At 42.5% G+C, this 23,347-nt stretch overlaps 1 protein-coding gene across 14 annotated transcripts in view; it reads left to right on the top strand.

Annotated features, from left to right (window-relative positions):
- Positions 1 to 23,347, top strand: part of LOC137369472 (multiple PDZ domain protein) — a 419,370-nt gene that overhangs the window by 123,958 nt on the left and 272,065 nt on the right. For all 14 annotated transcript variants that reach the window (XM_068030740.1, XM_068030727.1, XM_068030738.1 and 11 more), the window contains exons 8-10: positions 7,006 to 7,212; positions 9,442 to 9,556; positions 17,284 to 17,372. In XM_068030740.1, the coding sequence (XP_067886841.1) occupies positions 7,006 to 7,212; positions 9,442 to 9,556; positions 17,284 to 17,372 (411 nt within the window). The remainder of the gene's footprint in view (positions 1 to 7,005; positions 7,213 to 9,441; positions 9,557 to 17,283; positions 17,373 to 23,347) is intronic.

The following is a 23,347-nucleotide window of genomic DNA, read 5'->3' as shown; positions in this document are numbered from 1 at the left end:
AGTTTATTCTAAGGCACCAGATAAGGGTTAATCAACTTTCACAAGGTGATCTGTACTGAAAAAGTCCTTGCAGACTTATAAGGCTAAAGTGCGTCTAGTTGCTGGAGATTTTGAAGAGCGACTGGGTGATACAGATATTAAAAGTGGATTTTCCCACAGTTGGAAGAATAATCTTTAAAATCCTTTTAGCTTTTATAACCACATTCATGGGAGTATAGGTCAATCAACATCAAAGCTGTATTTCTGCAGAACAGTACCTTTCAGAGAGAAGCGTTTCTGAAACCACCCAAAAGGCAGCAGATATTGGGTAGGATAAAATCATAAAGAGCAAGTACTTAAAAGGTTATCAATCCTCAAAGTAGATACATCATAGGTTACCTGAGAGAAGTAAGGATAGAAATTGTGAAGGCTTTGACCACAGTCTTCCAATCCTCCTTGGTTATGGAGGTGGTGCCAGAAGACTGGAAGATTGCAACTGTTACACTACTGTTTAAACTATAAGGGAGAGGGATATATCTGGCAAATACAGGCAAGTCAGCCTAAGGTCATTGGTGGGGAAACTTGGAGACAATAACCAAGGACAAAATTAATTGGCACTTGGAAAAGTATGGGCTAATAAATGCAACTCAGCATGGATATGTTAAAGGCAAATCATGTTTGACTAACTTAATTGAATTATTTGATAAAGTAATGGAAAGGTTTGATGAGGGTACTGTGGTTGATGTGTATTTGAACTTTTAAAAGGTGTTTGGCAATGTACTATGTAATAGACTTGTTAGCAAAATTAAAGCCCATGGGCAACATGGATACAAAATTGGCTAAGAGAAAGAAAGCAGAGAATAGTGGTGAACGGGTGTTTTTCAGACTGGAGGACAGTATACAGTAATGTTCCCCAGGGGCAGATATTAGGACCACTGCTCTTTTTTTAATTGTGTATTAATGACCTGGATATACATAATTTCAAAGTTTGCGGATGAATTGTATCTTGGAACAGTGGTAAATAATGAGCATAGTAACAGATTTCAGGAGGACATGGACAGACTGGTGAAATGGGCAGATGAAATACATTTTGGTAAGCAGAATGAGGAGAGATAATATGTGTTACATTCCAGAAAGCTTGTTGTTGAAGGATGATGCTAGAGCCAATCTTTACTCATATGTTACATTTATTTTACAGAGTGAAAGGATTACAAACATGTAGCTCCTTACTCAAACCTCCCCTGTCTCAGTAAGTGTCTCCTTTTGTGTGCTCAAGTAAGACCCCAATTAACACTCTCCACCTGCATATAATTAAACAGCTGATATACAATTAACAATATGAACTAAATGGTACAAATTTAAAGGGAGTGCAGGAACAAAGAGAACTCGGGGTGTATGTGCAGAAGTCTTTCAAAATGGCAGGACATGTTGAGAAGGTTGTTTTCAAAAATAGCATATATGATCCTTGCCTTTATCAATAGAGGAATAGAGTGCAAAAGCAAGAAAGTTATGCTAAACCTATATAAAACAATAGTTCAGCCATAGCTGAAATATTCTGTCCAGTTCTGGGCACCATGCTTTAGGAAGAGTGTGAAGGTGTTTGAACTGTTCCTAGGATGAGAGATTACAGTTATGTGGATAGACTGGAGAAAGTGGGATTGTTCTCCTTCGAGCAGATAAGGCTAAGAAGATGTGTTTAAGTGAATGAACAAAACTGTGGGAAATGGATTTGAATGTAGGCAAATGTACGGTCTTCCACTTTGGATATAAAAAGTATAGAACAGGGTACTTTCTAAAGAGTGAAAAGCAAGAAACAGTGGAGGTACAAAGAGACTTGAGGGTCGATTTATAATGTCATGAATAGCTACAGCAAATAATCAAAAAGGCTAATGGAATGCTGGTCTTTATAGCCAGTGGACTAGAATACAAGGGGGTAGAAGTCATGCTTCATCAATTCAAAGCCCTGCTAAGACCACATCTGGAGTAATGTGAGCTGTTCTGAGCTTTGGAAGGAGTGCAATTTAGATTTACTAAAATGATACCTGGACTCCAAGGATTAAATTACAAGGAGAGATTACACAAACCTGGGTAGTATCCCCTGGAATTTAGACAGTTAAGGGGCGATTTGATCAAAGTTTTCAAGATATTAAGTGGAAAAGATAGGATAGATAGAGATATTTTCACTGGTTGGGGTGTCTAATACCAGGGGGCATAGTGTAAAAAATTCGAGCCGAACCTTTCAGGAGTGAAATTAGGATACTATTGTATGCACAAAGGTGGTAGGAATTTGGAACTCTTCTGCAAACAGCAATTGATACTAGATCAATTTTTCAATTTAAAGCAGAATTAGATAGACTTTTGTTCACCAAAGGTATTCAGACATATGGGGCAAAGGCGAATATGCGGAGTTAGGTCACAAATCAGCCATAATCTCATTAAATGGTGGAACAGGTTTTAGGGGCTAAAGGTCCTATTCCTGTTCCTGCGTTCCAAATACGATTTTTAAGTGAACTGAAGGCTCTCAGGCTGCTGTACAGATCCACTTAGATTGAAATGCTTGGTCATCCCTCAAAATGACTGAAATTCTGTTCATTAAGATAATTTTGCTTAAAGAAATTCATGATCTTTCAAAAAGAAGGTAAACGAGCTGTTAATACATTTCATCTGACCCCTGGTGTGACTACCATTCCATAGTATTTCTCTGACTTTACTGTAGAGTAGGCAACTTGTATAGATATTTGTTAAATCTTTGATTTTAACAGAGTGGTGTTTTATGTGCAATCAGTAGAAACAGGTGTGAGGCATTTTCTTTGAAGCCAGAGGTCCACTCCAGATAAGCAAATGTGGATTTGTTCAACTTCTCCTCCTCTTTCAGAGAGGCATCAAGGCAAAAGGAAGATTGAGCTTCCAATGATCTGAAGAAAGACAGACCCTTGGAGTCCAACAGGATTATTCTATTAATGGTGAATTGGTATGTGGTCATCAGCTTAAAATCGTGCAAGTCAATTCCTGCTTCCCCAGAAGCTTTGATGATTACTTCATTTTAAGACGGTCACTTTTAGCACCATCATTTGAAGGGGAAAGGAAGGGTGGCAGGGAAGTGTCTGAAATCTTGACACTCCCGTGTCAATCACCAGAAAATCCAGAACACAGATACAAAGAAGTTCAGCCTACAGCCAGAAGGATTACTGAATATACCCTTGGGAGTTTAAAGCTGTGCTTAAGAAATCTTGACTGATCAGTTGATGCAGTATAATACAGCACCCTCAGAATTTCATACATAACTGCAATCTGCATGCTTTGTACTTGCATTTTGCAAAGAGACCTTCTCATGCATGTCAAAGATCAGAAACCTTGGTAGAGCAAGATGGTGAAAGTGATGATGTGGGATTAACTGCCAAAAACAACTTGAGCAGAGAAGACTGTCTTATCATCAATTCATCAGTGCTTCATGCTGACTCCACTTTATCTACAAGTCAACTTGGATCCACAACGAGATCTCTGACTTTAACTTTGGACTCTGTTATTTTCTTCTCCCTCTCCTCCATTTGCAATCAGGATCTATCTATCCTAATCTTTGTCATGCCTGTGTAACCTCAGTTTCCCTGTGCCCATTTGTTTGTGTATTTTGACTGCCTCTCTGGACCCAAGCCCATTATTTTTGTCTCTTTTTCATTTTTTACCACTCTTGGATCTTTCTCTCCTGTCTCCTTGTCTTCCTGTTATCCAGTCACGCCTCCTTTGCACCCCCCCCCTCCCCACCCATTCTTACCCTAACCTTTCACAATTGATCATCCTTCCTACTCTCCTACCGCCATTCCAATCTCGACTCCTTGTCGGATAACCCCACAGCTTCCTTCTATTCCTCTTTTGACATTCTCTGAAGGGCCCATTGAGGCACTTGTAGCCTCCTTACAAGCAGCGAACCTAACTGGCCTGTTCTACTGCCACCACCCGATTTCCCCCCCACCCCGTCCCTGCCATTCCTGTGGCACCTACTCCTCCTTTGAGCACGTCACCTAGTTCTAGCCCTCTCATTTCTCCTTTAAAATCCTCATTCTCCACCGATCCCCACGCCCCACAGTAAGTTTCCAACTGAGATATGCTCACTACTTCTCACGCTCAGCGCTGAGTAACATCTCATTCTTGGTGATTTTTTTTTTCTCCCATCTCAACTCAACTTGTCCTCTTTCCTCTGAGTTCACTACCTGCCTTTGCTCTCTTAACCTCTCCTTCCCTCCTAGATCTCCCTCTCTTACACACATTCATAGTCACATCCACAACCTTGCTATCTCCTGTGACCTGTCCATTCTTGTCATCTCAATTGCAGACATCTCTAATCACTTCCTGGTATCCTTACGACTCTCATCCCCCTTCCGGCCCCACTTCTTTCTGCACCCACCCCTGTAAAAACCAAACAATTCTTCCCCCAGATCATTTGCAAATGGCACTTTCAGACTCCCAACTGTCTAACTTTTGGCCCTCTGTTCGCCACAATACCTCTGTAGCTACCAATCTGCTCAATCACACTGTTAGCTCCATGTTTGATGCCCCTGTCTCCAGTAAAATCCTTCCTGTATCCCATCTTTGTTGTTTCACTTTGTATGACCCCCCCCCTCCCATCTTCACTCCCTTAGATCCAAGGGATGCAAATATCAACATTTATAGCATACAGCTGCTTCAGCCACTCCTCACCAGATCTGACTGGACCACAAAAAGCACCATCAGGCTTTTCTCTCCTTTGCCAACATTGCTCACTATTCCTGGATCATCCTGTAATGTGAAATAACCCCCTCTTTCTTTGTTCCACGATCAATCATCTTCTTAAACCCGTCTCCCCTGCCCTTTCCGTCCTCAGCATCAATAAGTGCAAGCAGCTCATGCATTTGTTTGTCACTAAAATTGAGACCATCCGTTCAGCTGCATCTGCCACACCTCTTGCCCACCAAGCCAAGCTTCCTCCAAGGTTCCCATCTGCCCTCACCCTGAATGCTAATCTTTCTATAGTTTCTCTTCTCTCTCCTCATTGCATCTGCAAGCTCATCTTGTCCACAAGACTCACCTCCTGCTCTCTTAGCCCTATTTCCACTAAATTGCTGATCATCCAACTTCCCTTATGCTAGCTGACGTTGTTAACAGTTCTCTAGCTGCAGCTACTCCCTTTCAAATCTGCCATCATCAGCCACTCTTCAAAAAAGCCCACCCTTGACCCCTTTGCCCTTGTAAACTGCCATTCCATCTCCAGCCTCCCTTTCCTCTCAAGTCCTTGAACATATTGAAACCTCCAAAATCCTTGCCTATTTTTCCACAACCCAATGTTTGCATGGCGTACAGATCAGCCATGTTTTAATAGAGTAACGGAGCAGGATTGAAGGGCTGAATGGCCTCCTCCTGTTCCTGTCTGTGTTTCACCTCTGGCTTCCATTTGTGCATTCTGACTTGCCCTGTGCTATTTCCTCAAATTCTGTATTTAGGTCATCCAGGTAATGCCGGGCATTTTAAACTGCTGACTGCCAGAGGACATTCTTAAGACGAAAACAAAATGTCAAAATGCTGCCTCAAATTAAAGGCCTGCTACCCTACCCGAACCCAATGGCATTTGTCGGGTTCGGGTCGGGTCACACTTCCGGGTCCGGCATTCGGGCTCAGCTCGGGCCGGATCGGACACGCTCTATCACCACCTCAGGTAAGTGATTCTAATGTTAATTTACTTTTTGGACTTTAAAGGTGGTTTTGTTATAGTTATTTTAAGCTTGTGCAGGTAATGAACAAAGTGAAAAACAGAAGGTAAGTTAACTGATGGTCGGGTCTGATCGGGCGTGGGAAAAAATGGAAGGTCTCGGGCCGGGTCGTGCTCGGGGCCGGATGGGGTTCTGTCGGGCTCGGGTCGGGTCTCATTTGCAGACCCGAGCAGGCCTTTATCTCAGATAACTATCTTTCAGCAGTGCTTTCATTGTATTTCTGAGTGCCTGTCGTTGAATGACATGATATGAACCTAATGTTACTACTTCAGCTTCATTATCCCTCTCTCACTTGATGCTCTTCCAGCCAATGATTTCTGTGATGGTCTCCTTGATCAGAGTTTGTGACTAAAGTTGCTAAGAACCTCCTCCTGTAGGTTATTGCTGATTGGTTACCTATAGTGCTTGCAGAACAAGTTTATATATAATACATAAAGCAGGGACAGTGTCATGCACCTGCACAGCATACTGCCTGCTACTAATCTAGGATGCATATTCCTTGTGTGGAGCATATTTAACAATTGCTGCTGTGCCAACAGGTTGTCAGCTGTACGTCCTATTTGTAACTATAGCGTATATTTACAGTGTCAATATTCACGCAAATTATTCCATATGTTCTATTATGGTAGAACTAGATCTAAGTAATTTAGTCTTGCTGCTTAACTTTAATCTGTTAGCAGCAAGGACTTTATGTGTACTAGAGGATTTTGCTTGTCATGCTTTTTAAGGGTTGATCATAGCAGATTTCCCCTGATGTCTTTTCCAGTTCTTGTATATTTTTTCCTGCATTCGCCCTTGTTGCTATTTCCTCTCATGAATGGCAGTCATCAGCCCTATTCAGTCTGTCCTTTTCTCCAGACTCCTAGAGTTACCTGGCTTTTCATACGCTTGGTTTGATTCATTTCTCAGCAATATTTTTCAGCTAACATCTACCCTAGGCTTGCAGATGCTACTTCGGCTGTTTAAGTACCTTCTGATTTCAGTTCATAGCCGATTGTCAGAATTATTGCTTTTGCCTTTCATTTGGTTTATCATCGGCCCATACGATGTGTTGCTTTGATTCCTGAGTCCTTCCAGGAGGGCATCCATTTCAAGGTGGTTATCTGGCTTTCAGTATTCTGCTATGCTTCATATCTCAACAATATTAATATAGAGAAAAAACATTTTTCCATCATACACTATACACCCTGAATAAGCTGCAAAAGAACTTTGCTTGTATTTGATGCTTTCAGATAGTCTGTGTTCATCACAAATAATAATCTTATTCTATATTTGTGATTTAAAGGATGGACGACTTCAAAGTGGTGACCATATTCTAAAGATAGGTGACACAGACCTGCTTGGAATGGGTAGTGAGCAAGTGGCTCAGGTGCTGAGGCAGTGTGGGAATCGAGTCAAATTAGTGATCGCTAGAGGGGCCTTGGAAGACTCCTTGTCTGCTGCCCCTCAGGGACTTCCTGCTTTACCGTCTGTACCTCCTGTAGCAGAAGAGGCAAGTATGGTACCTGGTTTTCTACTGAACAGACAAAGAGTGAGAAAAATCCTTTCTTGTTAGTAGTCTTTTGAGGGGGAAAAATAAAGTTAGAATTGAATACATTGTCTCTAAATTTTGGACAAGATTATCTTAAAATTTCAAAACCTTTGCCTGGACTACACGAGAACAAACTGCTACAGATGCTGGAAATCTGAAATCAAAACAGAAAATGCTGGAAGTACTCAGCAGGTGTGGCAGCATCTATGGAGAGATAAACTGAGTTAATGTTTCAGGTTGGTGACCTTCGTCAGAATTGGCAATGCATAGAGATGTAGTTTTTAAGTCAGGTAGGTAAAGTGGGGAAGGAGGGTTTCCTTGAGCTTACATTGAGATTCAAAGGGGAACAGCACCTCATCTTTTGACAAGGCACTTTACAGCCTTCTGGAGTCAACATTGAGTTCAACAATTTCAGATCATAGCCTCGTCTCCTTTTGTTTGTGTGGCAGCTGTTGGTAGTTCTGCTTTCCCATTTACACCTCTTTTGTTTCTTTACTTGTCCTATCATTTCTTTTTGCCATGCATGATTATCCCTTTTGTCGTTTACTCTTTCCTGCCTTCCATCCTATCACAGCCCTTCCCATTAGATCTTTCTTTCCCTTCTCCCTTTTCACAGACTGGCTTAAAAACTGTTACATCTCTATGCACTCCCAGTTCTGACAAAGGATCACTGACCTGAAACAGTAACTCTGTTTCTCTCTCCACAGATGCTGCCAGACCAGCTGAGTATTAACAGCATTTTCTGTTTTTATTCGCCTAGACAACATTTGTTTAAAATCCTTTTGTGTATATAATCCATTTTGTGCAAGAATGAAAAAGCTAGGGGTTGATCTATTGTGGGCACATTGGTAAATATGTACTGTAATAACTGAAGGCTGGAGATTGTGTACCTCATTAAACAGATTACTTTCGAAATTGCTGACCATATTTTATCATCGTATCTTAACTTTTTCCAGAGCATCTTAGCATATACCAATACAATTGAAAATGCTTTGAAATACCTTCTGTTATGTATTCACAGAGTAAATCTTCATGAAGTCTTTTCTGGGAGCAGTCATGTTGAACCTTTATTCACATCTCCCAACAGAGAGGGCAGCAGAGAGGCAGTATAGAGTTATGCTTAGTTGTCACAATTAAATCAGCTAGTTCAATACAGTACACTAGACCTTCACCCACACCTTACACTGAGAATAGTTGGAAGTTAATTTACAGATGTGCAATAATTCCTACACTTAACAACTGTAGTGAGTTCTGAGTCTCAGTCCTGCCATTGGAGGGGGTCCAGATGTTTCCCTGTAGGAAAAGCAGGGCAACCAGTTAATCTAATTGCATTCGACAACTTGAATTTCTCTAGCACCTTTAATGTAGTAAAAAACATCCCAAGTTGCTTCACTGGAGTGCTATCAAACAAAATTTGAGACTGAGCCATAAAAGGAGATATTAGCACAGATGACCAAAAGCTTGATCAAAAATGTAGGTTTAAGGAATGTCTTAAAGGAGAAGAGAGCGAGTAAAAGAGGTAGAGAGATTGAGGGAAGGAATTCCAGAGCTTAGGCCCTAAAGGCATGGGCCACCTTTGGAGCAATTAAAATTCTGGCAACTGACTCGATTGATATGACAAAAGAAAGATGGTATGGAACCTTGGGAAGCCTGGAAGAGAGGAAGAGAAATAAAAGCAATGCAAGTAGCTGTAATTCAAAAAGAAACCTCTGCTTATGCATATAAAATTGGTGCAAATTCGAAGAGTGGGGAGGTTTATTGCGTTCTACCGTTAGTATAATCAGGATGCTTTTTGATGACCAGACTCTGATCTAAATCAAAATAGAAATTGCTGGAAATACTCAGCAGGTCGGGAGCATCTGTGGAGAGAGAAACAGAGTTAACATTTCAGGTTGATGGCCTTTCATCAAATCTGATGAAAACTGATATTCAGTAATGCTCGTGACGTTCTGATGAAAGGTCATTGACTTGAAATGCTAACTCTGTTTCTCTTTGCTCAGATGCTGCCAGACCACTGACTATTTCTAGCATTTTCTGTTTTTATTTCAGATTTCCAGTGTCCACTGTATTTTGCATCTGATCTAAATGATTATAGCATAATCATGCTTCATTGGGCAAAGTTAGAACTAGTTTACTTGGACTGGAGAATACAATATAAATATTGTACTTATGCATTTTTTTTTTTATTAGCCTGAACCAGTTTGCTCTCAGAATGTTGATGGTGAAATATTCGATGTGAAGCTTACAAAAGATGTTCATGGACTCGGCATAACCATTGCTGGTTATGTTGGAGACAAAAATTTAGGTACTGTATTAGTTTTTATGATCTGTTTCTACACTTTTTGTTCTTTGCATCCTCTCAATGTTCTAAGAGGAAAAGTGAGATACTTAAATCTGAATTCCATCACAAAAAGCCTAAAGTTGGGTTTCCCACAAAGCCTTAGAGAATATAATTCTCTGTTTTACTGTGAATTTGTCAACCTTGAATGTGTTTACTTGTTTATTTTGTGGGGATAGATTTTTTTTATTCAGTTCATGGGATGTGGGCATTGTTGGCAAGGCGGGCATTTGTTACTCATCCCTAATTGCCCTCGAGAAGGTGGTGATGAGTTGCCTTCTTGATCCGCTGTAGTACATCTGGTATGGTTACACCCACAGTGCTGTTAGGATTTTGATCCAAAGACAATGAAGGAACAGCGATATATTTCCAAGACAGCATGGTATGTGGCTTGGAGGGGAGCTTGCAGATAGTGGTATTCCCATGCGTCTGCTGCTCTTGTCCTTCTAGGTGGAAGAGGTCGTAGGTTTGGAAGGTGCTGTCGAAGGAGCCTTGGTGAGTTGCCGCAGTGCATCTTGTATATGACACACACTGCTGCCACTATGCGTTGGTGGTGGAGGGAGTGAATGTTGAAGGTGGTGGATGGGGTACCAATCAAGCGGGCTGCTTTGTCCTGGATGGTGTCGACTTTAAGTGTTGGAGCGGCACCCATCCAGGAAAGTGGAGCCACACTCTTTATTTGTGCCTTGTAGATGGTGGACAGGCTTTGGGGAGTCAGGAGGTGAATTACTTACGACAGAATTCCCAGCCTCCGACCTGCTCTTGTAGCCACGGTATTTATTTAACTGCACCAGTCTGGTCTGTGTAACCCCAGGATGTTGATAGTGGGGGATTCAGTGATGGTAATGCTGTTGAACGTCAAGGGAAGATGTTTGGATTCTCCCTTGTTGGAGATTGTCATTCCTAGCACTTGTGTGATGCGGATGTTACTTGCCACTTATCAGCCCAAGCCTGAATGTTGTCCAAGTCTGGCTGCATCTGGATACGGACTGCTTCAGTACCTGAGGAGTTGCGAATGATACTGATCATCGTACAATCATCAGTGAACATCCCCAGCTCTGATCTTATGATGGAGCGAAGGCCATTGATGAAGCAGCTGAAGATGGTTGGGCCTAGGACGTTACCCTGAGGAAATCCTGCAGCAGTGTCCTGGGGTTGAGATGCTTGACCTCCAACAACCACAACCATCCTTTGCACTAGGTATGACTCCAACCAGTGGAGAGTTTTCCCCTTGATGTCCATTGACTTCAATTTTGCTAGGGCTCCTTGATGTTAAGGGCAGTTACTCTCAACTCTTGAGTTCATCACTGGCAAATGTTTGGACCAGGGCTGTAATGGGGTCAGGAGCTGAGTGGTCCTGACAGAATCCAAACTGAGCGTCAGTGAGCAGGTTGTTGCTGTTTAAGTGGCACTTGATAGCACTGTTGCCGACACCTTCCATCACTTTGCGAGTAGACTGATAGGGCAGTAATTAGCTGGATTGGATTTGTCCTGCTTTTTGTGCACAGGACATACCTGGGCAATTTTCCACATTGTCGGGTAGATGCCTGTGCTGTAGCTGTACTGGAACAATTTGACTAGAGGCACAGCTAGTTCTTCAGTACTCAAACCAGGCTGTTGTCAGGGCCCAAAGCCTTTGCTGTATCCAGTGCCTTCAGCTGTTTCTTGATAACATGTGGAGTGAATCAAATTGGCTGAAGACTGGCATCTATGATGCTCGGGACCTCAGGAGAAGTCCGAAATGGATCATCCACTCATCCCTTCTGGTTGAAGATAGTCACAAATGCTTCAGCCTTTTCTTCTGCACTGATGTGCTGGGCTCCTCTGTCAGGAGAATGGAGATATTTGTAGGAAGCAGACGCATGGGAACACCACGCTTGCAACTGACCCTCCAAGTCACTCACCATTCTGAATTGGAACTATATCGCTGTTCCTTCACTATTGCTAGGTCAAAATCCTGGAAATCCCTCCCTTTCAGCACTGTGAGCATACCTACACCACGTGAACTGCAGCTGTTCAAGAAGAGCAACTTCTGAAAGGCAGTGAGGGATGGGCAATAAATGCTGGCCTGGCCAGCGAAGCTCACATCCCAACAATGAAAAAAAAAGCTTACTGCTCCGGTTAGCTGTTTAATTGTCCACCACATAGAAAATAGGAGTAGGCTATTTGGCCCTTCAAGCCTGCTCTGCCATTCATTATGATCATGGCTGATCATCCAACTCAGTAACCTGTTCCCGTTTTCGCCCCATATCCTTTGATCCCTTTAAACTCAAGAGCTATATCTAACTGCTTCTTGAAAACATAAAACGTTTTGGCCTCAACTGCTTTCTGTGCTAGGGATTTCCACAGGTTCACTACTGTCTGGATGAAGAAATTTCTCCTCATCTCAGTCCTGAATGGTTTACCCCGTATTCTTAGACTATGACCCCTGGTTCTGGACTCCCCTACCATTGGGAGCATCCTTCCTGCATCTACGCTGTCAAGTCCTGTTAGAATTTTATAGGTTTCTATGAGATTCCCCCCTCACTCTTCTGAACTCCAGTGAATATAATCCTAACCGACTTAATTTCTCCTCATACGTCAGTCCCGCCATCCCAGGAATCAATCTGGTAAACCTTTGCTGCACTCCCTCTATAGCAAGAACATCCTTCCTCAGATAAGGAGACCAAAACTGCACACAATATTCCAGGTGTGGCCTCACCAAGGCCCTGTATAACTGCAGCAAGACATCCCTGCTCTTGTATCAAATCCTCTCGCTATGAAGGCCAACATACCATTTGCCTTTTTTACCGCCTGTTGGACCTGCATGCTTACCTTCAGCGACTGGTGTACGAGAACACCCAGGTCTCATTGCATATTCCCCTCTCTCAGTTTGTAGCCGTTCAGATAATCTGCCTTCCTGTTTTTGCTACCAAAGTGGGAAACCTCACATTTATCCACATTATACTGCACCTGCCATACATTTACCCATTCACTCAACTTGTCCAAATCACCCTGAAGCCTCTCTGCATCCTCCTCACAACTCGCCCTCCCACCCAGTTCTGTAAATTTGGAGATATTACATTTAGTTTCCTCATCTATATCATTAATATATATTGTGAATAGTTGGGGTCCGAGCACCGATCCCTGTGGTACCCCACTAGTCACTGCCTGCCATACGGAAAAAGACCCATTTATTTCTACTCTGTTTCCTGTCTGCCAACCACCATTCATGACTGAATGTGCCAGAACTGCAGAGCTTAGATCTGATCCGTTGGTTGTTGAATCACTTAGGTCTGTCTATTGCGTGCTGCTTCCACTGTTGGCATGTAAGTAGTTCTGTGTTGTAGCTTTACCAGGTTGACACCTCATTTTTAGGTATGCTTGGTGCTGCTCCTGGCATGCTCTCCTGCATCTTTTATTGAATCAGGGTTGACCTTTGGCTTGATAGTATTGGTAGAGTGAGGGATATGCTCGGTCATGAGGTTACAGCTTATGATTGAATACAATTCTACTGCTACTAATGGTCCACAGCGCCTCATGGAAGCTCAGTTGAGAGTTGCTAGGTCTGTTCTGAATCTGTTCCGTTTTTGCACGGGTGGTAGTGCTGCACAACACGATGGTGGGTATCCTCAGTGTGAAGAAGGGTCATTGTTCTCGTTAGGATTGCGCGTTGGTCACTACTACCAATACTGTCATGGACAGATGCATCTGTAAAAGGTAGATTGGTGTTGACAAGGTCTGGTAGATTTTTCCCTTTTGTTTGTTCCCTCACTTCTTGCTGCCGGCCCAGTTTGGTAGATATGCCCTTCAGGACTCGTCCAGCTTGGTCAGTGGTGGTGCAACCAAGCCACTCTTGATGATGGACATTCAAGTCCCTCACCTGGAGTACATTCTGTGCACTTGCCACCCAGGATAAGACAAAGGATGAAATGAAATTTGGGAGCAGGACAGCTTTGAAATCAGGTGAGTCAGTGCTTCTGGAGAGAGAGGTGGAGTGTGTACGTGTGGCGGCACATGGCACTGAGTGTGGATCTCAGGATGCGGTGAGAACAGCAGTCTGAAGAATGTTGTATGTCTCGGAGATACCTGTAATCCTGGGTGGATTGGAACATGAAGGATGGAACTTCAGTCGAAATCCACGTGGAATAAATCAGAGCTGGTTCCGCAGTTTCATTTCATCCTTCGTCTTATTTGACGCATTAACAAAAATGTTTTACCTCTTCCTTTCAGGTGTTAAGGAACATGAGCTGTAGCATTTCATGGGGACCAACACCCCTCCAGCTCTTCCTTTCCCTTCACTTCCCTCTGACCCCATCCCTTCTCCTAATCTCACACCTTGCTGTGTATTTACAATACCCTCTGACCTTCTCTTGTCTGACGCTGAATGATCTGCATTTAGCAAAGGACTCAGTTGATCCCCTTATGCCCCCAACTCCATGAATTTTGCGCTTGACATTGCGCTGTCGTTGCATCACCTTCACCTCCGGGCTCACTTCTTTGGCTAGTAGTCCTCTCCCCGACCAGAGGACCCATTCACCTGCCTCCAGTATTCTCTCTCCACCCTGACCCCTCCCACTGGCCTCTTACCCGCTCTTGATCTTTTCTTTGAGAACTGTCGGCATGACATTGGCCGTCTTAATTTCTCCGCTTCCCTCACTCACTCTAACCTGTCTCCCTTTGAACTTGCTGCACTCCGTTCTCTCCGGTCTAACCCTGACATTGTGATCAAACCTGCTGACAAGGGTGGTGCTGTTGTTGTCTGGTGTACCGACCTCTACCTTGCAGAGGCTGAGCGCCAACTCTCAGATACTTCTTCCTACCTCCCCCGGACTGTGACCCCACCACCAAACATCATGCTGCTGTCTCCAGGACTATCACGGACCTCATCTCGTCTGAAGATTATCTCTCTACAGCTTCCGACCTCATAGTCCCGCAACACCAGACAACCCACTTCTACCTCCTTCCCAAAATCCACAAACAGGACTGTCCTTGTAGACCTATCGTTTCAGCCTGTTCCCGCCCCACTGAACTTATTTCTTCCTATCTTTATTTTTTTTCTCCCGTTGTCCAGTCTTTTCCCACCTACATCCGTGACTCTTTGGACGCCCTATGTCATGTTGACAGTTTCCAGTTTCCTGGCCCTAACTGCCTCCTCTACACTGTGGACATCCAATTTCTCTGCACCTCCGTCCCCCACCAGAACGGTCTGTAGGCTCTCTGCTTCTTCCTTGAACAAAGACCCAACCAGACGACCATCCACCACCACCCTCCTTCGCATGGCTGAACCTGTTCTCACATTGAACAACTTTTCCTTCAACTCCACTCATGTCCACCATATAAAAGGTGTTGCTGTGGGTACCTGCATGGGTCCTAGTTAAGCCTATCTTTTTGTGGGTTATTTTGAACATTACTTGTTCCAGTCCTACTCAGGCCCCCTGCCTCACCTCTTTTTCCGGTACTTTGATGACTATTTCAATGCCATTTCCTGCTTTCGCCCCCGATCTGGAAAACTTCTTCAACTTTGCTTTCAATTTCCACCCTTCTCTCACCTTCACCTGGTCAACTTGTCCAAATCACCCTGAAGCCTCTCTGCATCCTCTTCACAACTCACCCACCCAGTTTTGTGTCATCTGCAAACCCCCAGGATGTTGTTGGTGGGGCATTCAATGATGGTAATGCCATTGAATATCAAGGAGAGATGGTTAGATTTTCTCTTGTTGGAGATGGTCAATACCTGGCACTTGTGGTGCAAATGTTACTTGCTGCTTATCAGCCCAAGCCTGAAAGTTGTGCAGGTCTTGCTGTATTTGGGCATGGGCTGCTTCAGTAACTGAGGAATTGCAAATGATACTGAACACTAATCATCCATGAACATCCCCATTTCTGACCTTATGATAGAGGGCAGGTTATTGATGAAGCAGCTGAAGGTGTTGGGAAAGGATACTAATCTGAGAAAGTGCTGCAGCAATGACCTGGGGCTGGAATGATTGGCCTCCAACAACCACAATCATCTTCCTTTGTGCTAGGTATGACTCCAATCAATAGAAAGTTTTCCTCCTGATTGCCATTGACTTCAATTTTACTACACCACAGTGTCAAACGCTGCATTGATGTCAAGGGCAGTCACTCTCACCTCACCTCTGGATTTCAGCTCTTTTGTCCAGGTTTGGACCAAGGCTGTTGGGTCCGGAGCAGAGTGGTCCTGGCAGAACCTAAACTGAGTATTGGTGAGCAGGTTATTGATGAGTAAATGCCTTGATAGCATTGTCGATGACACCTTCCATCATTTTGCTGATGATTGAGAGTAGACTGAGTGGTAGTTGGCTGGATTGCATTTGTCCTTTTTTTGATAGATAGAATATATCTGGGCAATCTTCCATGCTCTCGCTTAGATGCCAGTGTTGTAGCTGTACCAGAGCAACTTGCTTGGGGTTCTTGCACTCATCTGTTTCTTAAAATTACGTGGAATTAACCAAGCTGGCTGATGACTGGCATCTGTGAAGTTGGACGTCATCTTCAAAGGACTATGCTGTGGTCACTCCTATCAACACTGTCATGGACAGATGCATCTGTGACTGTAGATTGGTGAGGATGCGGTCTAGTTGGTTTTCCCTTCTTGTTGTTTTCTCACCATCTGCCTTAGACCTAGTCTGACAGATATGTCCTTCAGGACTCGGCCATCTTGGTCAGTAGTGGTGCTGCCGAGCCACTGTTCGTGATGAACATTGAGGTTCCCTACCCAGAGTACAGTTTGTTCCCTTACTACCTTCAGTGCTTACTCCAAGTGGTATTCAATGTGGAGGAAAACTGATTAATCAGTTGAGGGAGGGTGGTTGTTGTTCATCAGCAGGAGGCTTCCTTGCTAATGTTTGTCCTGATGCCATGAGACCTCATGAGATCTGGAGTCAATGTTGAGCGCTCCCCAGGGCCAGTCTCTCCCAACTGTATACCACTGTTCTGCCACATCTGTTGGATCGATTCTGCCAGGGAGTCGGGACTAGCCAGGGATGGTGATGGAGGAGTCTGGGACATTGGCTGTAAGTTATAAATTTCTTGATATGTCTTGATTGACATACCAGAGCTTTACAATTCCCTCCTTGCTAGATGAAAGTGAGAGAATTAATCGCATGGCACTTTTTATCTTTGGGTCATTTTTAGCTCAATTAAGTAATAATTTGAGGGAAGCAAACTTAATTGTAATAACCAATATAGAAACTACTTGTGTTGCCTTAGCATGAGTCTCCTTACAAAGTAATCTTTTACCCACAGAAAGAGAAATGCACATGGTGACAGACATGTTAACCACTGCTGATCTGTTCTGTTCACTTCATTTGTAACATATTAGTGTTTCTTTGATGCTGTTTAGTATTTTATTAGGAAGAAAACCATCTGCTTGTGAAAACATGATTGAAAGCAGAAACTATTCATGCTAATTTATATGTTTTATTGTAAATAAAGGAGTTAGCTTTTTTGCCTTTCAGTATGCATATTTTTTCAGTATTACGATCCCACTACGGGTGACATTGAAATTGCAGTTTTTTTTTGCAAGTTGTACAGGACTGAATTACAACAGTTGTACACAACTTGAATTGACCTTCTGCAAAATGAGCTACTAATTAGCAGTCTCTGCTATTTAAATATGATGATGTTTGAGATTTGTATAACGTGAATGTTATTTGTGCAAATTTCCATAGATGTGTTTATGCTTGCAGAGCCTTCTGGTATCTTTGTGAAAAGCATCACTCAAGGAAGTGCAGTTGAGCAGGATGGAAGAATACATGTTGGTGACCAGATAATAGCTGTACGTATAAACCTAAATAACTTCTATATGGAGAAAACTTTTGCTTTCCTTCAGATACAAATGTACACTGTGTAAAATGTAGTCGTGGGGTAGTGATCAGGCAGTTCCTTTTCCTGATGCTTGGCATCCAAGGCAAAAAAATCTCGTTATAATCTAAAACAACAGCTTTTCTTTTTTCAAGAAAGCATCTCATTTGAAAATTCTGATCAAGTAACATAATTCTGCTCATTTACTTTTTGTTCTAATATATTTAGGTACTGCCCTTTACATGTCTAAAAACATGACTGCCATCTAATGAAAACTTAACACACACAGGTATTTTTGACAAAGCACTCTTTCTGTCAGCTGATGCTATTAAAATCTTGATCCATGATTCTACTACAGTTTGAAAATGTATAAATCAGACAACAGAATCGCTTTGTCTGTCATGTCACCCAGCTAACACATCCTTCTTTGTAAGACTGACATTTCATAATGCCAGACTATTTAATCTTAACTAGCAGAGACCTGCAAAACATTTACGGTCAAATTAGTACACCTAACCAACTCCATTATCCCATCCGCTCCCTCCCATGCCATTCCATCCTTCACATGTGACTGTTCTGATGCCATCCCCTCCCTCTCACTCCTGCTATGCAATCCCCATCCCACGCCATTCCATTCATTTCATTCCATGCCATCCCATCCCTCCTATTCCGTCCCCATCCCATTCCATCCTTTCCATCCCATCCTTCCCATTCCACCCCGATGCCATCCCCTCTGTCCCACTCCTATGCCATCCCCATTGCATGCCATTCCATCCCACCTATGCCTCCACTCCCATATCATTCTATTCTTTCCATGCCACCCCTCCCATTACATCCTCTTCCTCCCATGCCAATCCATCCTTTCCATGCTATCCCTCTCATGCCATCCCCATCCCACCTTGTATCCATTTGACCCTGGCTAATGTTGAATTTGAGAAAGTTTGCTGTGGGAGGATAATGCTGGAACCTATCTTTACTCAATTTCGCATTTATTGTCCAGAATAAAATGATTACAAACATGTAGCTCCTCACTCAAAGCCCTCCACCAGTCTCAGTAAGAGTCTCCTTATAAGTGCTCCAGTAAGACCCCAGTTAACACCTCCACCTGCACATAATTAAACAATTGATACACAATTCACAGATTCCCTTATTTCTTTTATAATAAAACTTAGATTAATATGCTCAAACATTTCAAAATTCCATATTATGTATAAAGGATTAACAGGCTCAAAGAACAATTCAAAATAAATTCCATATTAGGTACAAAAGTATTACATTGTGAGACGCCGCTCCTCGATCACCGTAACAATTTCTTTGTACCTGGCATTTCTTGTAAAATAATCGGATAGCTGATGACTTGCATCTACCCATTTAAGTTTGGAGATTTCCTTTCTCTCCAGCATTTGTTTCAATCCAGCAAGGTCAATGCGTAGTCTTTTCTCACTCTCACTTCTTGTAGAGTGTACATTGTCCCACAAAGAACAATTATCCATATAACATTCAATGGGTATCCTATCTTCAGTATGTCCGTTGTTCAGAATTCCACCTAAAATATTTGACAAATAGAACCACATATCCACTGCCTCCACAAGACACACTGTTTTCGCAGCTGAACTGCTTTTAACGCCTCTTTTTATTTTCTTAGCTTCCACGCAAAGGACAACATTTCCCATTTTCACCCATTAGAAATATTATGAAACCAGCTGTACTCAAATACCCATCAGGAAGATTAGCATGTGAAGTATCACTAACAATGACTAGCTTCATGTTCTTTGGGTCACCTAAGGCTGGGAGCTTCAGTACACATTTCTCCAGATTTAACTTTTTTAATGTTTTATTTGCCCTTCAAACATTCTCAACTTTCGGGTGTTTCATCATTGTACTTGGCTCCAGCAGATCAAAACTAGCATCAGGTCTAGTCTGAGAGCACAACCAGTTTAATTAACCAATCAAGCTTCACAATTGCTGTCTCTGCTTTAGATATATCATCATCTTTCTGTAATGACCTAGCACGATTAACCGGGATAGGAGTAACACGCTCTAAATAGGATCATTGATTTAAAGTTATTCCAGACTTGGTCTTCTTACTATCTAAACCAAGGTTGTCCAACATATGGTCCATGGGCCCAGATCTGGCCTGCGGATGTAAACTGTACCTGCACCGTTCCTGATCCTCGCTAGGGGTCCGTGACAGAAGATGAGAAATTTCCCTTTGTCTTCTTCTTGCAGACTGGCTTTAAAAAAAAATAAATGGAAGCCAATTTCACAGCTGACAGTTGCTGATGTCGGGAACAGCCGTTTCCCAACTTCGGACAGATTCGGGGCTTTTTAAAAGTCCCTTGCAAAACCACAAATCTGTTTGAAGTTGGGAAATGGCTGTTCCTGCTGTCAGCAACTGTCAGTTGTGAAACTGACTTGCGATTTTAAAAACAACTGATCAGCCATCTACTGAGCGTTCCCACGCTCTGCAGCTGTCAGAGAGAGAGAGCGAAGGCGGGGAAGAACAGAGAGAGAAAGGCGGAGGAGAGAGAGGGAAAGGACGGGGGTGGGGAGGGTGTCGAGAGGGGAGGGGGAGCAGAGAGAGATCAAGATCATTCCTAACAGAATGACATCTATCCGGAATAGTCCGCATTGCTACAACAAGTGTGTGGGCAAATTGACTACTTGTGCAAGCAAAAAAGTGCCAGGTATCTCACTAAATCGGTGTCCAACATAGTCAAGAGAAAATAAGTCAATAAATTAATCTTCTCATTGAAAGCTTCTTCACAAAAAGCTACATTTGTTGTATGTTGGTTAATAGTATGATAAATTTTTAATGCCATTATCTTTCCAAAATTGTCTCACTGGCCCCTTATGTAAGACAAAAATTGTAATATGCCCCCCCCACGCGAAAAGGTTGGACAACCCTGATCTAAACGAATATATTTAAAGGCCCCACAAGTCTGACTCCCAATCTTAAATTCTGCCCTAATCTTATTAATAGCATAATTCTCAACATCTGTGCGACCACCCTATAAGAAATTAAAGTGCACATAAAGATGCCTGGAAGTTGCCCTTTATGATACCAATAAAACATGGTAGGATCTGCTTTTAGTTGATCAGAACCAATTTTCAACAAAACAGATCTCACCAAGAAATACTACACCTTGGAAGCATCATTAAGACAATAGACGCATTTGTTTAGTTTCCATAGTTTTCCTTCTGCATCTGCTGCCTCTTTAGGTAGTTTCAGAAACACTTCTCTCTGAATTATATTACCTTGACATAAAAGCCGCATTTCTGCAATGGATCTCCACTCTCATGAATATGTGGCCAAAAAAGCTAAAAAGATTTTGAAGATTACTTTTTCAGCTGTAGGAGAGTCCACTGTAACATTGATATCACCAAGTCGCTGTTATGATACTGCTATTTTTTTGGGGGGGAAATATGCAGTGTGTCTTTAAGTCAGCAAAGGATTAGTACTGCTTGAAGAACAAGCCAGCCTCAGAAGCTAGCAGGAGTTATAGAGAAGGTGCATTCTCATTGCTGTTGGATGCAACCCTACAGAGAGGGAACCAACTAATTTCAGCTAGTGCATCCTGGTTGCCTTGGACACAGCCACTCAGAGACAAAGGATCGAGATGCAATGTTGCGATTATCTTTTGAACTGGCTTTTTAGTGGAGATAGACTGTTCTAACAGACAGACAGCTGGACCAGCATGAATGGAACAGAGATCTCTGATAAAATTAAACTGAAGGAAGGGAAGTTAGACTGTGACAATCTTTTATCCCTCAAAGATTTTAAAGCCAAATTGATTCAGTGAAAAGTGTTTGTGAGTGGTTGATCTACGGTGGTCATTGCTGGACGGACGAGGAGTTGGAACTCAGGGTATTGGACATTTTTATTATTCCCATCGGACAGCTGTGAGGATTTCAAGCAACCTTGGAATTTTCCACATTGGAAGATTCCACTTCGGCAGGAGCGTAAATCTGCACGGACTTACTGTATTTACTATTTTTTAAAATGTTGTTCATATCTTAGTAGTGTTTAAGAATTTAGTTTTTCTAATTAAACAATTATTTTGTTGATCTAAAGACAGCTGGTTTGGTTTGCCTCATTCGGGGGTTAAAGATGGTTTAATTTGGCTGTGGTTTCCTTTAATTTGGAAAGTTTAAAGTGATATGTTAGGCGATCTGTGGAGTGACAGCACCAAATTGACAGTGCGTTGCTCCCACCACAATCAGAATAGTATATTTTGATTGGGGGCTTTGACTTGAGCGGTCGGTCTTAACACTGTTCAAAACCGATTGCAATGAGCCTCACTTTAGCCTTTTAAGTCCCATCAGGAAGGACTTTTTCCGTATAAATCCATCTATGTGACAAGGCTGGCTGTCCCCTATTTGGCACCTCAGAATAAACTCCAAACACTCTGCAAGTCCCTAATTCTTTACATTTTGCTTCCCTTATTATTTTATCCTTAAGTTTATTGGCAGCCACTAAGACATCACAGTCATGAGGACTTCAGCTTCTAGTTCTATTCCGAGACTGATCTCTAGTCTTTGTTTCATTGTGGAATCTGTCAAACTACGGCCTCTATTAGCACTGTGATGTCTTTTGGGACTACTGCTGTGAGATCTCCCTGTCACATTATCAGAGGCTCTTTCTCCAATAAGGGATCGGTTCTGATGCAAGCGTCACCTCCAGACCCACTATTAGAACTTGCACTGCATTTTCTTACTCTCCATTCTTTCACTGCATTCTGCCAGTCCATGGACCTCGCATCTTGAACATTCAACCAATATTTAAACCTGCCTGTAGATTTTCTTGCACGTCCCACAATCGTTGCTTCCTTCCATCTATTAGACCCCTCTGGAATATATGTTCTCCGAGTACCTACTCGGGGTAATTGTCCTTTGGATGCAATAGCTCTTTCTTGGGCATCATGACTTATTACTTTATCAGGGCCCTTCCATTCTCTATGACCCTCTCTTTTATAATACGCCAAATCTCCTGAATTAAATTCGGCCTCAGATGGTCTTATATGATGCCTCAGAACTCTGCTAATTTTCTCAGAGACCTCAGCCTTGATGAAAGCCCGTCTCCCTGCATGTAAAGCATTCAAATGTGCAGAAAAAAATGGAACTACCTTGTAGTGCCTTCTAGAGCACGAGGACTGTCGCACAGTACAGAAGGCAATTTGAGATTCCGCCCCTAGAACATCTGAAGCAAATTGTTTGCATGAATCGCCCATACCAGGGTGGTTGTGAACTTGCAGTTTGGTTGGTCAGTTAAGATTTTATGCAGCATTTTATCAATCACTGCGTGATTCCTTTCACAGAGCCCATTGCTGATAGGACTTTGAGCTGCATTATTCATGACCATGATGTTCATGTTTCCACACATGTCTGATCTCTTCTTTGGAAAATTCCCCTCCATTATCAGTTAGAAACTTAGCTGGTGCCCCAAGTCCAGTCCCTATCCGTTTCTCCATGATTTCATCTATAATCACTCTTTTGTCCTTGCTGTTTTTTATTGTAGAAAGACTAACTCTAGTTGCTAGGTCGATAAAATGTAGAATGAAAATATTCTTGTCTTTGTCCCACACCTTCAGATCCATGGCAACTATCTCGTTAGTCACGTGCGAGTGGAAGGTTTACAATAGGACATACTGTCATCCAATACTTCTTTTACAGATTTCACATTTCTCACTAATCTCTTCTGTTATCCTCATATACTCTTCATCAATCACACCTGCATCCTTTAGCAAGAAGGGCGAGCAAATTGTCTGTGTAACTTAAAGACAATTTGCATTTTATCTCTGATTCTTATCACCTGATGCCATTAATATTTCTTTAACACTCTGACTAGGAACATCATGTTTTGTTAAGGGGATACAACAATGCCCTGACTGGGTAAACTGCAAATTCACTGACTTTCCAAAATTTTACCTCACTAGAGATTACACCAGT

This window comes from Heterodontus francisci, chromosome 4 (genome assembly GCF_036365525.1).
Source record: "Heterodontus francisci isolate sHetFra1 chromosome 4, sHetFra1.hap1, whole genome shotgun sequence".
Lineage (NCBI taxonomy): Eukaryota > Metazoa > Chordata > Chondrichthyes > Heterodontiformes > Heterodontidae > Heterodontus > Heterodontus francisci.
Note: the sequence above shows the minus strand (reverse complement) of the source record. Positions and strands in the feature narration are given on the sequence as shown.